The following is a 17,536-nucleotide window of genomic DNA, read 5'->3' as shown; positions in this document are numbered from 1 at the left end:
GGTGGGTGGGTGGATGGGTGTGAATTCCTCATGTTAATGGGTATGGAAGGTACACACACCATCAATATATGAGGCCTCAAATATAGCTTCCAAAATATGGTGAGATCTATTATGAACAGCTAGTCAATTGAAAGGGCATTACCTAAAGCGTGTAGCTTGCTTCCAATACATTTGGATGTTCTGGCTAAGCTTGCTGAGAGAGCAAGTTATTTCCCTGATATTGGGTGACAAATGTTGAATGGTTAGGGATCTCTCACATCCCTTATGAGACCAATGTATTTTCTGAGTTGGTCACAGTAGCTAGTGCATTCTCTGGAGGTCTAGGGAGTGGGAGTCAGTCTCCACAGCCAGCATGGAGGCAGTGGTACTCTAATGGGTACTCTGATAGATGGGGCACAATACTGCATGCGTTGGTGTCCCAGTAGGTGGCAGGAGATAAAGGTGTTTCATTGCATGTGCATTTGGCTTCCAGGGATGTCTTAGTGTTGGATAGGTGACTGTGCAGCCAGGCTGATTTTGGGTGAGGATACAGATGTTGCTTTGCTTCCCTGATCCTTTTGGGAATTCCATAAAGTTGACTTCCTGTGCTCCTCCTCTGGAAATGTTTCTCTCTTAATTATATAACACTTTCTGAACACTTAATTTTTAAGCATTTTATGGATTTAATACTATAAATTGGATTGTGTTCCCTGAAAATAAGGATTTTAAATCCTAACCCAATCCCTGTGGATGTAATGAATAGGATATGTCTTAAGGTAATCTCATTTGTGTTATGAAAATGGCAGAGTGAGCAAGCAACCAAGCAACCAAATAGAGTTGGGAAAACATAAAGACCATGACACATAAATACCATGGCTCACCATTGTGAGGGTGGAGGATGTGTGTCTACTTGGCTGGCAATGATTCTCAGTGGGTTGGCAGTTGCGATATATCCATTCCCTGTGATGAGATATGATGTAATGTAGTCACCTCCATGAGTAGATCTGCTGTGAGCCACCAGTCCATTGAAAGAGAGTTTCCTACAGAGTGTAGCCTACTTCCAATATATTTGGATACTCCGGGTAGCTCAGTTTCTCTCTGCCAGAGCCTTTTCACATGCACTTACTCCTGGCTGACTAGAGAAACAAGGTCATAGACACCCTATGTGTATAAGAAAGAGCTTTATATCAAAAAGTAATCATATATTAAGAAAACATTCCAGCCTAGATCAAATCCATAAGTCCGGTATTAGGCCACATGTCAGATACCAGTGTATGAATTTCTCTTTAGACTCACGCAACACATGCAATGATGTCGAATACAGGAAGATCACAGGCCAGTGGGTGGAAAGTCTTGTGGATCCAGTGGTGGTAAGAGCATCTCAGTGGTGGTTGGAGCATCTCAGCACTGGCGTGGGTCTCCACGTGACTCCCCCAGCTCCAGGGCTCTGGTTCCGTCAGGACAGCTCCATGTGTCGTGCCAGCAGGAAGATGAAGTAGAGAGTGTCTATGTGGGTCTGGCCTCCAGTGAGCTAGTTATCGCCATCATGCCTCCAAAATGAGGTCATCAAGCTGTGACCTGATTGATTTCACCTCTTCGCAATTTGACAGGAGAATATGTAACTACCACCTAGTCTCAGAATGACACTGGATTATGTAACTACCATAAACTACATGCAATATTTTTTTTGCAATATTTGCACTAAGGTTATAGTCTGCTTGCACTCCTCCCAGGTAAATGTTAAGCATAACAGTAGGCATATGTACAGATCATTAATCTCCAATACGGAACTATTCCAATGGCCAATGTTTGCTTGGCACCTCCTAATTCGATTGATTGAGACTTTCTCAAAGCCGTATTGCAGTCTGAGACTGTCCTACCCAATCATCTCCCTCTCTGTTCTTTTTCTCAGATCGGAGGTCTGGATCCACGTTTGGGCTTACTTCGGGTCCTCTGTATCCTTCACAGCTATTTTCTCAGAGTACCTGAACTAACACACCATTAAATGGACATAATACTCTCCAAAATTCCATTAGAGTCCCTGGCACATTTTAGCGTAATGTGTCAATAAAAGTTTAGCTGAAGATCCTTTTTAATTTCTTCGTAAAGCAACACTAATTTATCCCCGATGAGTTTTAGGTCCTGGCAGAGGCTTTGTTTTGGTTTTGCTGTTTGGTTTCACAGAGAAAATAAGTAAAATTGGACAGCACTATTAAAAAAAATCAGTGAGAATGTGACTGTGAATTTTCTCTGCTGTAGCAGCTCGTTGATTGCTGTTCATTGAGGAAGACTGGTTCACCCCTGCTTTGGAAGCTTTAATCTGATCTCTAATTGTATAATGTTCCATGGCCTTTAAATCTCCTAACCAACCCAGAGTGCTTTGCAAGCAATTCCTTTATAAAACCATTATCCTTATCTGCCGCCTGCTTTAGGTCTTTCAACGTGTTTAAACCATCCGATCAGATTAGCCTTGATCCTAAGATGTGAATTGCTGACAATTACTGAGATTGAACCATGGTTTATAATAAAAATTCTCTTTAAAATGTTCATGTTAGTAGGCTTTTCTATGGACAGCAAGTTATGTTGATTACAAATAGTTTTCAGAAATATCTAATCTAAGATCTAATGTTAGCTAAAGATAACATTAAATATAGAACAACAACAAAAAAAACCCATAGATTTTTTCCTTTTGAACAACCCTGCAGGACAAGGGGATTCAGAAGGAAAAAACCAACAACCCAGCACTATCCATATACATCCCGTGGTTCGTGTCCAGCTTCCTCTCTTCCCCCAAATGTGTTCAAATAAAAGATTATCAGAGTTTAGGCAAAATTTGGTTAAAATGACCAAATTAAGCTTTAAGGAGGCTTGGTGGAAATGTTTCAGGATTATGTCAGATCAATCAAAAATCTTCCTATATTTCTGAAATAAGATTATAACTTCGCATTAGCGTTGCTGTGAGGCTTTTCTGCCCAGTTCATTCTGATCCCTGGTGCTCGCGTGTGTGCGGAGTGTGAGTGCGCCCAGAGCTCTCAAGGTTGTGACGCTTAAAGGTGAGACATTCTGACGCAGATCGCCAGCGCTAACTTCCAAAGATCGCCCAAGGTGTCACCCACTTAAATTTCTGTGCCCCCAGGAGAGTCTGGCACACCACACCAACAGAGTCTACATTTTTGTCCGAACTACCGTGTTTGTCCTTCCCTCACTATTTTCTTCTCTTCAATTTACCTGGTAGTAGAATTGAAAAGGGGCCTCATGGTGAAGTGGTTAAGTAGCTGCTAACTGAAAGGTTAGTGGTTTGAATCTCCAGTCACCCAGAAGGAAAAGACATGGCAGTGCGCTTCCGTAAAGACCATACACTTGGAAACTCTACCAAGCAGTTCTACTCTGTCCATTAGGGTCACTGTGACTTGGAATTTAATCAATGAAAATGGTGTTCACTTTAGGTTAGGATTAGGAATTGCCCAGCCCTTTCTGTAAAAAGCAGGCTAAGGGGTGATCGTGATAAAGGTTACAAACGTGAATATTAGGTCATGAGACATAGGTGGGACTAGGTAAGCGTCTTTCCAGTATCTGATGATGATTACTGTCATAGAATCCTAGAATGCTGTAGGTAGACTGCTGTTAATATTGTCCTCATGTCCCAAGTATTAGAGGGAGACCATGGATTCCCACCTTGTGAGATGGTGATCCCGCAGTTCTTCTCCGAGGTGAGTTCATGGTCTCCGTAGCTCTAATTATTTCAGCTACAGTTTTCTTCCTCATGTTAAGGCATCCGCATCCTCAAGAGGCTGGCACAAATGAACAGCTGCATAAAGCCACAGATGTACATACTCAGAATTCTGCTTATAATTTAAAAAACTGGGACAATGTTTTGGATTTTTATACTTCTTTAAAATATGTATGAGAGGTTATCTTTAAAGTATTTATATTAGAAAAATGAATCAACTTGGAATTTTTCATATTGCCCAAAAGAATGTCTTCTGATATATGTATATGGAGAAGTTTTATTTATTTATTTTCACGATTAGTATTAATTTGAAATGTTAGCCATTTTGTACAGGAAATTATTAACATTGCAACAGGAGAATCCACTATTGTAGCCAGGATACCTGGTTTCTCACTGGTGGTAACCCACCAAAAAGGTTAAAAAAAGTGAAACAAAACCTGTCATAGTATGAACTAGTGTGGGTTTATAGTTTTTAAATAATGTGTAGATATAAAACTAGCTTATAATTGCATTTCATTAAATGCTTTCAGTGAAACCCACTTAATGAATGAGACTAACTCTACTTTCCCTAAAAATGGAATTTCCTGTAAAACTATAACACTAATGTGTGATGTAAAATTTTGGCTTAAAATATTGCAATATTATACTATGGCCATTGGTTCAATCAGGATGTTGAAACTAAGTAGGTCTCCAAGAGAGGGAACTTGAGAGTGGTCTGAACTCATATTAAAACAATGTTTATCTCAACGCCTGATAGCCCCGACAATGGCTCACTATTAGTGGACATTTCCTATGCAGCAGATGTTAATAAACAAGGAAGATGAAGTTATATATCATCTTGATTACTCCATTTTATTGCTAGTAGTAATTTCCCTGAAAATAATGAACTGTATGTAACTAATACATGTACATCTAAAAACAGGGATATTTAATTGAAGAAAGGTTTCATTATTTTGATATTGCATGAAATATTTTTCATATGTGGCATTATTTTGTAAAAAGGTATTCACTTGATCACTCAAGTGAAATATTCTGAATGCAAGTTGTAAAATCCCCCAATGCAAAACCTAGTGAAACAAAATTAGTTTTTAAAACAAATACAAGGACCAGAGAATAAGTAAGTAAGTGGGGAGAGGACAATATAACTTCAACTCTACTATCTAGAAAGTGTAAGGAACGTGCAGTAAATTTCCAGAATGCTTTAGTTTTATTCAATTTCTCCAAATTGGGTTATGGTGGTTACAGAATTTCACGTCCACTTGAAAGTATATAAAAGTAGGGGTAGAGTTTAGCCTGTCAATCAGGTCACAGCCTGATAGCAACTCCGTGTGGGGGTGGCCTCCTCATAAGGAGGGCTCTGGGAAACTCTCCTCTCTCAGCCTTCACCTTCCTGCTGGCAGACCCTGGAGATGTCACCACTGCTGCTGAATCCACACAGCTTTGCACCCACCAGCCTGTGATCTTCTTGCATTCTACATCATTGCATGTGGCTGCATGAGTCTCAAGAGGGACTTAGGGACTAGTATCTGACTTAGGGATTTGAGTTGGACTGGGTTCTTGATGAATAATTACTTCTTGATATAAAGTTATTCTTTACACATGAGTGTCATTGGATTTGTTTCTCGAGTCAACCGGGCCGAACACATAAGTCAATACAATTTAAGCCATGGAATAGTGTCGTACTACCAGGTTTGGGTGGACTGTAGAGAAACAACCCACTCTCATTGCTAATAACATAGCTTATTGCAGATTTGAACTGCTAGCAGTCTATTTTATACTTTTCTGGACACAGAAGATGGAAATAGTTGCGGAGGCATAGTAAAATGCCTTTTACTTTTCAGAAAAAGTCTGTGGATATAAGAATTAGAGCCCTAGTAGCAATATTTTTTACTTACCTTCGTATATCAATTGGATAGTAGGTAAAGTTCTTAAATATAAAGGTCTTAAAACTAAAATCCCAATCTAAACTACAAATCTGGCTAGACCAGAGGATGTACACTGGTACAGATAGGAACTGGAGGCACAGGGAATCCAGGGCGGATGATCCCTTCAGGACCAGTGGTGAGAGTGGCAATACTGGGAGGGTGGAGTGAAGGTGGGGTGATAAGGGGGAACTGATTACAAGGATCTACATATAACCTCCTCCCTGGGGGATGGACAACAGAAAAGTGGGTGAAGGGAGACATCGGACAATGTAAGATATGACAAAATAATAATAATTTATGAATTATCAAGAGTTCATGAGGGAAGGGGACGGAGAGGGAAGGGGGGGAAATGAGGAGCTGATATAAAGAGCTCAAGTAGAAAGCAAATGTTTTGAGAATGATGAGGGCAACAAATGCGCAATTGTGCTTGACACAATGGATGGATGGATTGTGATGAGTTGTACAAGCCCCCAATAAAATGATTTAAAAACTCATTTTGAGCAGTAATATGCAAATACAACTTTATAATTCACTGAATTGTTCATTGTTTATCATACAGTTGATTAGTCAATGTTAATATAATGCTGATACTGGTAATGTAATAGTTATTAGAAAAATGTGAGAAATATGGCTGAAGGAATTTTTAAAACTTTAGAATACTTTTAAAAATATTATCTGTACAGGGCTCAATGGAAAGCAAATGTCTAGAAAAGAACAATGGAATATATGTGTGAATAGGTTGGATACAATTGATGTATAGATTGTAACAAGAGTTGTAAGAGCCCCCAATAAAAGTATTATAAATAAATAAATAAGACATATTTCATTTTCTTCAAAAAAACCCTCCTAAAATTTGGAGCCCTTCCACTCCAAATATATTTACCATCATCTTCATTTGAATTAGGAGCAGCTTCACCCCTTTGATTGCTCAAATATAAATTCTTGGGATTGCTTTTGATTCTTCACTTTCATTGCCCATGCCCAATCATAGACAATATATTTTGGTTCTACTTTCAAAGTAATGAATCCTCATTTCTCCACTAATAATACATTTGTGTAATTTACTACATCTCTGCACTGGGTTGCTGTAATAATTTCCTGATTTTATAGCAGCTTATTTTTGTCTTTTGTAGTCTGTTATTTCACAGGATGTTACAAGAAATTTAAAGGTCCATACATGGGAGTCTCATTAATGGTTATATCTTGCATAATCACAGTTTTCAAAATACCATTAAAATAAGAAAATAAAACTGGATAAAATCAACAGACCATATTTCACCAGTTTCTTAGAGCACAGAGTGTTTCCTTTAAAAGCGTATATCAGATTCAAAGTTTGGCCTAAATCACCTCACCTTTTCACAGAGGACAAGTCCACATGATGCTATAATACAACCTAGCTTGTATTAGAATATAAACTGTGTAAACAGGTTGCAGTATCACATCACATATAAAAATAAGGCCATGGTCTCCAAGCTTGGTGCTGCGACTGAAATAGAAGCTTCTCCTGGTTCTTTATCCAGAAGTTAACAGCACATAATTGGGTGATATAGAAAAAAGGTTGAACCACTGTAAAACCTTTTTTACCTTTGCAATTTTCCATTAATAATGTTTTTACCCGCAGATTCTTCATATATTAATAAGTGGAAAGATTTTTTAAAATAGGAAAGAAGCTTATTGTGATTATTATAATAGATTAAAAAAACTTTGGAAACAGTAAAATACTCTATATACAAGCTATAATGATAGTGCTACCAAGACTCAACATATAATTTATGCATAGATTCTAAGAGACTTTATGGGGGTTTTAAGGCGGATCTGCTGCTACATGCTGTGGTTGAAATAAGACTTTGTGGGAAAGGTGGTGGTAAGTGTTTGAACGCTAGGAGACTTGAAGGAAATGCTCAGCAAAAGGAACACCGTGGGGTCAGGAAGGGACTCCACAATACCTGGATGTCATCTTTGTCAATAACAAAGTCACAGGGGATAACTGAGCATGCAGCACTGAGTGGGAGGCAGGGGTGATTCCGTGCTGGAAACCCCCCTTCCATCGGGAGATGGAGGTCCTACTTCGGATCAGTGTGCCTTTTGCATGCTCACCACCTTCTGTCAGAGGAGGCTTGAGTGTTGTGCTGACGCTCAACCGGTTCCCCTGGAGCCTGGAAACTAAGACATACGAGGAAGATAATCCTATAATCTACTACTGTCACCCCTCCAGTGGAAACCCTGTAACGTCACGGGATTGACGCAGGACACGGAAGTGTTTTCTTTTGTTCTGTGTGGTAAACAAAAGGGGCCAAACTTGACTTCTGTTTCCAACAGTAACAGGATTTTACCACTTTTGTCCTGAGAATGCCAAGGCGGGAGCATGTTGTGCTTCACTCTGAAGACAGCACAAGACTGCTGAATGATGAGGGCACGTTTCAAACTGTGTTAAGGATGGAGCAAAGGCGCATGAATGGATTGGATACCAGACATTTTGCTAAGTACAGCAAGATCCATATCATTAGACCAATTTTAAGAACTAGAAAACTAAGCTATATAGAGATTAAAGTATTCTATGGAAATTCAGCCGAAAATTTTGGAACTGAGCTTCAAATCGAAATATGTCTGGCTCTAAAACTTTCCATTCTCTATCAGGCTTGCAAGATTAATCTGACAAATTTGGTTGAGTTTTGGAAATGAGGAGAAAGGGGGCACAGTAGTAACCAAGGGAGCTCATTCAAGACGTAACAAATCCTTAAGAGCTGTGAAATCAATTAAAAGTGGCTCCCTTCTCAGGTTGCACTAATTGTTCGTTTGAATCTCCAGTTTTCTGTAGATTGCCAAATGACCTTGTTAATCTTCAAAACTCAGAATAATGTAAAAGCTGTTTCACTTTACTAGAAAATGATATAAAATAAGAACATCATAAAAATAAATTAAAATTGTATGTTCCTTCATAAAATACAGCTCCACTGGCTGGGCAGCATCTGTGGCTCAAAGGAGAGTGTGTTTACAGGGTGTGGACCCTTTAAGGGACCCCTGAGCAACTAAAGTCCCAGAGAAGGTGGTGGAGTACTAAGCCACAAGAGGAAAACTACTCTATGGTCCCCATATCCATTTCCTCTTGTTTTTTGTTTTACCCTCCAGCACAAGCAATATAGTTTGTTGAATACAATGACTTTCAATGTCCAGCCTCAGTGTTTTCTCACCTCTCAAGAGATTCGAATGGGGGTGGGAAACAAAAGATAAAATGACCCGGTTTTTTATACGGTGGACTAGTCACATTAAATTACTTCCGAGAACGTAATGTTACTCCAGGGTGGGGATTGGTATAGTAGTAGTCATAAATCTTCTCTTTGCTAGCAAATTTCAAATGCAATGCCTCTGGCATATGCCATGTCTTCCAAACCTGCCACAAATCACAACCCTTCTATGTTTTTTGGGAGATTCAATCTTATGTATTCAACATCTGTCAGGATCCCTGATCCTAAGGACTAAACTCGTTATTTGAACCTGGTTACTCTGTCAATGACTTATGGTTTGGATCTAGCACTTCATTCAGCAACGTTTTGTGCCCTTAGAGATAGATATTAACCTTTCTCTGACCAGTAGGGTATCTAGTTCCATTGTCTGACTCTGGAGGTTAATGGGAAGATGTCAGCTCAGTTTTGTACATGTAGCCATCAGGTGGGGGGGTATCTGTGTTTCTGTGATATTCCTACCAAACCCAGCCTCAGAAACACATCAGAACATATGAACTCCCCTAATTGTTTCAAATTGCATATTACTTTGGATGGGGAAAAATAACCCCCAAGGTCTTATCTTCTGTGTCATTTCATTGAAAATGTCTCCTGTGATTGAAAATGCATGATTTCAACAACAACAGCAACAACAACAAAACGACATCAGACAATAATTATTGTGAAAGGGTCAACTATGAATCGATGGCTGGCGGGCTGCCTGGCATTGTCGGCAGTGCTCAGCATGGACTCTGTCACTCTGCCCTCTTCCTTGAAGCGCCAGTGTTAGCATTCGACACATGACAGAGATTGTACATTCATCCAGGTGTCATTTCTTTGGTATCTATTTCTTTGAGAGAGTAAGTCGGGCCTGCCCACTTTCTGTTCCGTGATCCAAGGTTGACATAATCAAAATGATGGGAAAGATAGCAATCTAGAAAAAACAGCTGAATTACAATACATAGTGTATTGTAATCTGTCTTCCTTTAAAAGGGTAAATCTGTGCTTCAGTAAAATAGTGTTAGGGATTTTCCACTCTATGGAAGTTTTCAAGGCAAAGCCCATCTGTAGACTTTACTTCAGGACACTGTTTAAGGGCATGGATCCCAGGCAAGATAACTAGAACCTGTCAGCATTCCATTTCCATTCCGCTGTCAGTAGAAGGTTAGGAGAGCAAGTAAAAGCTCGATCTTAGAGAAGCTATGCCCAATAAAGACCGCCGTGAAAAGGCTAGAAAGAGTACCTGATGGTCCAGGTCTAAAACTTGATTTTGGGATTTGGTGTTGGGTAAACTCCAGAAGTCTATGCATTATAACTGGAACTGAAAATTGAATAGGGAAGATGTTGAGTTGATAGTAACTTATCTAAATACATAGCCACTAAACACACTGCAGTGAAGGGCTGTAGAGACTGTTAGTGTTTCAGAGAGCAGACAGCCTCGTTTTTCTCCAGCAGTGTGGTTGGAGGGTATGAACTGCTGACCTGGAGGCTAGCAGTCCAGGGCTAATCCCATGGTGCAACCAGAGCTCCTGGAAGATATATTGTTGTTGTTGGGTGCTGTTGAGTTGACTCGGATGCATATTGATCCTGGGCACAACTGAATGAAGCTACTTACTGTTTCAGTTTGTTGTCAACAGATAATAGATCATCATAAATTTTCCTGAACAAGATAAAAAATTGATCCGTGGCTCAGAAAATAACAGTCATATGATTCTAGCTGTTTATTTAGCATACGGTCTCAGAGTGCAATATAAATCACAACCAAGTAAGCCAGTACACATAGCTCAAATAAGCATACATAAACAACTTGTGTTTATTTTTTATTTCTTACAGATTCTACAAAAAAGTTAAAGGATGTTCTTGAAGAATTCCATGGTAATGGTGTGCTTGCAAAGTATAATCCTGAAGGGGTAAAATATTTTATTTTCTTTATATCAGTTTTATTATATATGATTTGTTGAGTGGGACTTTCTTATTTGAAGAGTGCTTGGTAATGGGGAAATGTCATTTAAAAATATGCAATTCATATATGTACACAGGCATATGTACACTTATATACATTTATATAAACATGCGTATACTGTAAGAAAAACAAAATGAAATTTCTAACAAAATGTTATTCTGGAATATATGTGCACTGTTGCACTATGTTTTTCATCCAAAGATGTTTTGGTAATAAATATGACATTTCTCAATGACATGCTCGGAAGTGCAGAGAAGCATCTACGGAAGAGCGTGAGGTTCTCCTTTCTGAGAAGACAGAAAACGGGTCTATAGAGAGCAGGGAGGGACTGTGTCATTAGCTTCTAACATGGAACCCTAAAGGGTTATAGGACAGAAAGTTACCCCGTTAGTGATCTTTTATTTTTAATTAACAAAAGGAAGATTCAATGATGAATATAAGTCTTCCCTTTTAAAATCTAAGCATGGATTTTACTGCGCTTATTTTATTCTTAATTATTACAAGTAAGCTTCTGAGTATTGACATTCCTTCCATAGAAGATTACTTGCCCTGTCAATTGCTTTGGAATAATATTTTTTCTTGAAAGCCTTTCTTTCCTAAATATTCCTAATTGTTAAATAGACTTCCAATTATTGTTTGCTGTTATATATTAAATGTTTGATCACCATCACTCTGAATTCATTTGCAACATCCTCACATGATAGGTGGGTTATGGGGGAGTGAAAACATACTGCCTCAAAGGATATCTATCCACTTAACTAGATGTTTGCTGACTAAAATGTAGTTTAAGTTATTTCTTTTTTATTATTACCTTGTGTGGTTTTTTTTTTTTGCATGAGATAGTTTTATATAAAGGATAATTTAATTGTACATTAAGAAAGCACCCCAACCCAGTCTAGTCCAAGCCCTTCTTTCCAATATTAACCTATATGTCTGATACCAATCTATAAAGTCCTCTTCAGACTCGTGAAATATATGCAATGATACCGAATGCAGGAGGATCACAGGTCAGTGGGTTGGAAGTCCTGTGGATCCAGTGGCGGGGTAAGCATTTCAGTGCTGGCAGGGGTCTCTACGTGGTTTCTCCAGCTCCAGTGGTCTGATTGCCTCAGGGTAGGTCCATGTGGCTTCTCCTCAGTAATGTCTCACAAGGAGTCAGCCTTGTCAGTAGAGAGTCTCCAAGGGAATGAGCAGAGAGAGAGAAGTGTCTCCCCGTTCCAAGGAGTTCCCAGAATTCTCAGGAGAAGGCTATGTCCACACAGAGAGCTCATTGGCTATGACCCAATGGTTTTGTTTTTGCATGTCTCTAGAAGCACTTTTATGTTGTACTTTAATAATATATTCTCTAAGCTTATGGAATTTAGAGTTATCGCAAGCCAATCTCTAAATTCCAACTTCATCTATTTTTCATGACATATTTCTTAATCTTTCTACATGTTGCTAAAGACCTGAGCATTTTCTGACTATTTAATATTGCTAGGATTTTTCTGTTTTAAGAAGTAAAATTAATCTTTACTACTTGTAAATGATAGGGCCAGGAAACCTTTCTCCAACTTGTAATTCATATAAAAGAAATAAATGTATGCTTTTCTCTCACGCTGTATTTTACCCAATTCTCTATAATAATAATAAGAAGAAAAATGCTGTCAACTTTAAAATCTTATTCTGAAAAGTACATTCCTATCAGTGTTAAGATTAGGGATCTTTTTTCACTCTCAATTATTAGATCCAGCTTTTTCTCTTTCAACTTATATTAATAACTCATTTCAGCAACAGGTCTGTGCATTTATGAAGAGGCATTATGTAAGGAAGATACATGAATCTAGTAATTACCTTCAAAATCTAGTATGTGGTGACATAGAGTCCTCGTCAAAGTTATCATATCAGTAGAATTAAGTCCTGAGAGGTGTTTAAATAAGAACTAATTGAGGTCAAATGGTTACTTTGCAAACAAGATCATGTTTCCATTGAATTGATAGCCCACAATTTACTGTAGGGCAGGAAAATATCTCACACAGCTCTTTTTATCTCTGTATGATCCAGCTACTTTGTAGTATGAACTAGTTTCCTTGATATAATAAAAAAAACTGATCGAAGTAATATTTCTTACTTCTAATGTGCATAAAAATATTTTGGAGGATGTGTTAAACATAAATAGCTATTCCCATCTTGAATTTTTCATTCCCTTTTTCTGAGATTGAGCTAAAAAACATTAATTGTTATCTATTTCTAGCTGACAGTGATATTCCTGGTCTGGCACAAAATTTTGAGAATCATGGATCTGTTTAAAAGCCACTTTGTAAACTTGAGATTATCAGAGATATGAGATAATGAATTTATTTACTTTCCATTAACACATGTATTCTTTCTTTCCTTGCATGCACAGAAACAAGACATTCTTAACCAAGTAAGACATTTTCTTTTTCTATTAAGATCTGTTTTTTCTTCTTTTTCTGATGTGAACTATGAGTTTTCCATCCATTTCACTGAGCTATACTTCTGTTTAAATAAGGTTCATACACTATCTCAGAAATAATTGAGTTCAGACACCACCAGATATTTGTTCAGAAAAAGATGCCTACCTTGCTCAGGCGAGTCTCCATTGAAACAGAGTCTCTTAGTGAAATAGAGGAGCCAGAGTGTGGGCTTTAGTTCTGTAGACTCTGGCATTTGATGTTTTTATTTGATCAAGACTGATAGACTAAATCCTATTTATTGATAATCTTGATGTTGCAATTTATAATGGGACGTTAAAATTGTATGTAATATACAATTAAGCTATTTTTTGAGAAACAGAGGCTAAAACACTGTGTCTGGTATCCCTGGACACAAAATTATTTCATCTAGGGAAAAACAAAGATTTGAAAGTCCTGGATTTTGTCCTCCGAGGGAGAATGGCTGATCTGTTTCATTAGCTGCGCTTTCCTACTACGGGCCACTTCAGAAACAAAGATTTCGATAAATAACTCAGTCATGTATGCAGGAGCAGCATCGCTTATTCACAGGGGTAGTTCATACTAGAGTGCCTAGCCCTTACTACATTAGGATTACATAAATATTTTACCTGATGCATAGGTTGTCTAAACCCATAATATCATCTTTCGTGGACAATACTGGGTCTTTACTAATTACTTCTTATTCTCAAGTTTTGGTGTAGTTTTAAATGACAATAAATACTGTAATTTCATGCCGATAAGTCACAGTATACCTGATAATATCAAAATCATGTTGGTTGACAACGATCAAGGTCCGATCAGTCACATGTGACATTCGCCTACGGGGAAACACTACTGACATAGCAGCTCATTGACTGTGATGATTTCTAAGAGCTTCCCCTACAGAGGACGCCCTTTCTTTGATCTCCTCCCTGACCTTTGTGGAAATCTATCACTTCCTCAAAGACAAACTGCATTGGTTTTGTGGCTCTTCTGCTGCTGGTATCAGTTGTGGAGCAGCTATTGATTAACAAGCACACTCTTCTGCACATGCTGCATCCCTGTGAGGGAGTGTCTGAAAAAGTGTGTCAAAGACAGTCAAAGCTTCTCTGGGGCTCCGTGGAATGGAATTACCCATTTTCGTCTGTTTGCTCAGTCTTGGCCTCCATATGCCATTGGTCAGGCACACAATTTCAGTTGCAGAATAGCAAGACCAGGGAGAAAAAGGAACACAGAGGACACGCAGAGCTCAAAGAAATGAGGGTACACACATCCCATTGCTTTCTGTGTGTTCATCCCTCTATTGGTGTGCTCTGCCTATAGGATTTTCATTGTACACATTTCCGTCGGTAGAGGATTCCTGGCTGAAGGCAGAACTATTATTAGCTGCCCGAGCTTTCTTGTTCTTTGTGTTCTACATTGAAGTTCTCTACTAATGTGCATGTATACCTTTGAGAGTCAGAGAAGTGTGTTGCTCAAGCCACGTAATAAGGAACCTGGGAATTTAGAACCAACTTTATGCATAGCTGCTACCTAATTTATATTCTAAATGTACTTAACAAGGATTATAGACACTATGTTATAAATACCATTTTACTGTAAACCCTAGCTATCTTTGCAGAATTTAATCTAACCTTTTCCAAATAAAAGAAACATCTGGAAAGTGTAACATTATTATATGAGTCAACTAGAACCGAGTTCAATCTCAACTTTGTCATATAGTTGCAGGCTTGGGAAAAGTCACAATCTTCCGGTCTCTGTTTGCACAACTGTGCAAAAATAGAAATATCAGACTTTATCAGGTTGTTGATAGTTGAGATACACAAAAGTCTGTAAAGCGATTAGTTCTGTGTCTGGCACATAATAGATAGTTCTTCGTGTTTAGAAGCAGTGACTGTGCTTATCTGACTGTAGAGTTTATCTCAAGTCCATACGAAGTCCAGTGTTTCTGAAGGTGAAAGTGGGAGAGACAGGTCAGAGGGTCCCTTCCTGAATAGTTGTCCAGGCCATCTGGAATATGATCCTAATTAGGCTGTCCACCGCAGTTTGCTCAAGAGCTCACCTTTCTCGATACACGGCTCTAATGTACTTCCCAGCCCTAAATACTTTCTTTCTACCATCTGGTCTGAGTGGGGACATGACATGTGATTCACTCACTCTTTCAAGAATGGCCATCTTCCAGAATGTTGTCCTGGTAGTAGAATTATTATGCCTATTTTGTTTTGTCCACCTCCCACGATTGCATGGTGCCAGGAACAGGTTAACCAACATTTCTACTTTGTATCTCTTACAATATCAATACAATTTGCGTAGTCTTTTCTTATCAAACCCACTAGCAGAAAAGTATTGAAGATATATCACAGATTGGAGTGTACTATGATTAATGCAGTTTAGTTCTATTGAACTGGTTTACTCTGGATATCAGCTCTTCTTGGAATAAATCAGATATTTTATTTCCATATGCAGCTTCAGTGGGTTTGGGTTGGTTTTCAGAGAATTCTTTAGCATGCAATGCAACCATGTTCAACAATGTGAGAAGATACTCCCATGGCCATTTATGAGATTATTTATTAATCATGTTGAATATTTGTTAATCATTGTTAATAATGATTAATCACATTAATAATATGAATCATTATTTGATATTTAAACAAATATACTTAATATTTGAATACAGTCTTGCAGATTTCTTATAATACACTGATGATCATACCTCAGAAATTAGACAAATATTGTATTTTATGTAAAAACATTTAGAATTTAAGAATGAGTATTATATATATGATCCGATAGTGTGCTTTGACTGGCTAGGTGATTTTTCTAACCACTGATTTATACTGTCCCCAATTTGCTATCATGAACATAGAGGAATGTATTTCAAATGTAAATATACGCAGGGTCCTGGTAGCTCAGTGATTTAAGTATTGGGTTGCTAACCACCAGGACAGTTCTTTGAAGCCAGCAGCTTCTCTGTCGGAGAATAATGAAGATTTCTGCTTCCATGAAGATTTGCAGTCCCTTGTGCTCGCTTCGGCAGCACATATACTAAAGATTTACAGCCCCAGAAATCAAAAGGTGCAGTTCCTCTCCTCTACTCTACAGGGTCATTGTGAGTTAGAATTAGTATGATGACAGTGAGGGGTTTTGTGTGTGTACATGCACGCACATAATAAATACGTGTGTGTGTATATATATACATACATACATACATACATACATACATACATACACACACATATACAGGGGGTACACTCCCCCAAGGATTTTTTGGAAGCTATATATGTAATTCTTTTTACAAAACAACCTTATCACCTTCAAAGTACTCTCATTACACTTAACACATTTGTCAAGTCTGTGATTCCGTTCTTGGAAACATTTTTCAAACTCATCTGTGTGGATGGCTGACAGCACCTCCCTCGTTTTTTCCTTCCCTTCTTCTATGTCATCAACTCCCTGTCCTTTCATGTCCCTCTTCATTCACAGAAACAAAAAGAAGTTGCACAGAGTGAGGTCAGGTGAGTCAGGTGCGTGGGGAAAGAGAGGCATGCTGTTTTTCTCCACAAACTGGCACACTGAGATGGCTGCATGAGCAGGTGCATTTTCGTGGTGGCAAAAACAGTCTGCAGTTGGCTACAAATTAGGCCTTTTTTGTCACACACTGTTATATTATCTTTTCAAAAACTCTAAATTGAAAGCTTGATTAACGGTCTGACTTGGTGTAAGGAATGCCAAATGCATTATCGCCCTCATATCAAAAAAACAAATGAGTATCAGTATTTTGGGGGGGTTACCCCCTCATATAAAAGTTAAGATTATCAATAGTTTTTAAATTGTGTTCTCTAACAACTAGTTAAAATGTTGTTTAAATATTAGTTTTTAAATTGTTTTCTCTAACAACTAGTTAAAATGTTGTTTAAATATTAGTTTTTAAATTGTTTTCTCTAACAACTAGTTAAAATGTTGTTTAAATATTTTGAAAATAAGCAAACTTAACTGTTCTTAGTTCAACAGTAGCAACCAGCTTTGAAAGGTGATATTTACATGATCTTCAGATATTGGTGATACTTTCATTATTAAACTAGAAACACGGGCATAACGAGCTGAGTTAGAAAGTAAAGTCTCGGTGGAGTCTTCATGTGACCTTTTCATGTTTTTTAATGGTGGTAGACAAAACAGTGAAGTTTCACATGTTAGCTTTATTTTTACAATTTGGTTTATTATCTTGACCATGAGAAACAGGCCTTTAAATTGTAGGTGCTAAGGGATACTATAGGAAAATTTCC

The 17,536-nt window shown here is 38.1% G+C and overlaps 1 protein-coding gene across 4 annotated transcripts in view; it reads left to right on the top strand.

Annotated features, from left to right (window-relative positions):
• Positions 1–17,536, top strand: part of DGKB (diacylglycerol kinase beta) — a 788,541-nt gene that overhangs the window by 152,154 nt on the left and 618,851 nt on the right. For 2 of the 4 annotated variants that reach the window (XM_045288859.1, XM_045288858.1), the window contains exons 3-4: positions 10,689–10,765; positions 13,205–13,225. In XM_045288859.1, the coding sequence (XP_045144794.1) occupies positions 10,689–10,765; positions 13,205–13,225 (98 nt within the window). The remainder of the gene's footprint in view (positions 1–10,688; positions 10,766–13,204; positions 13,226–17,536) is intronic. The other 2 variants (XM_045288861.1, XM_045288860.1) reach the window with 1 other exon arrangement.

This window comes from Echinops telfairi, unplaced genomic scaffold (assembly GCF_000313985.2).
Source record: "Echinops telfairi isolate 266 unplaced genomic scaffold, ASM31398v2 ScPeMD7_23;HRSCAF=83, whole genome shotgun sequence".
In the NCBI taxonomy this organism is placed as follows: Eukaryota; Metazoa; Chordata; class Mammalia; order Afrosoricida; family Tenrecidae; genus Echinops; species Echinops telfairi.
This window is presented reverse-complemented; position numbering and strand designations above follow the sequence as displayed.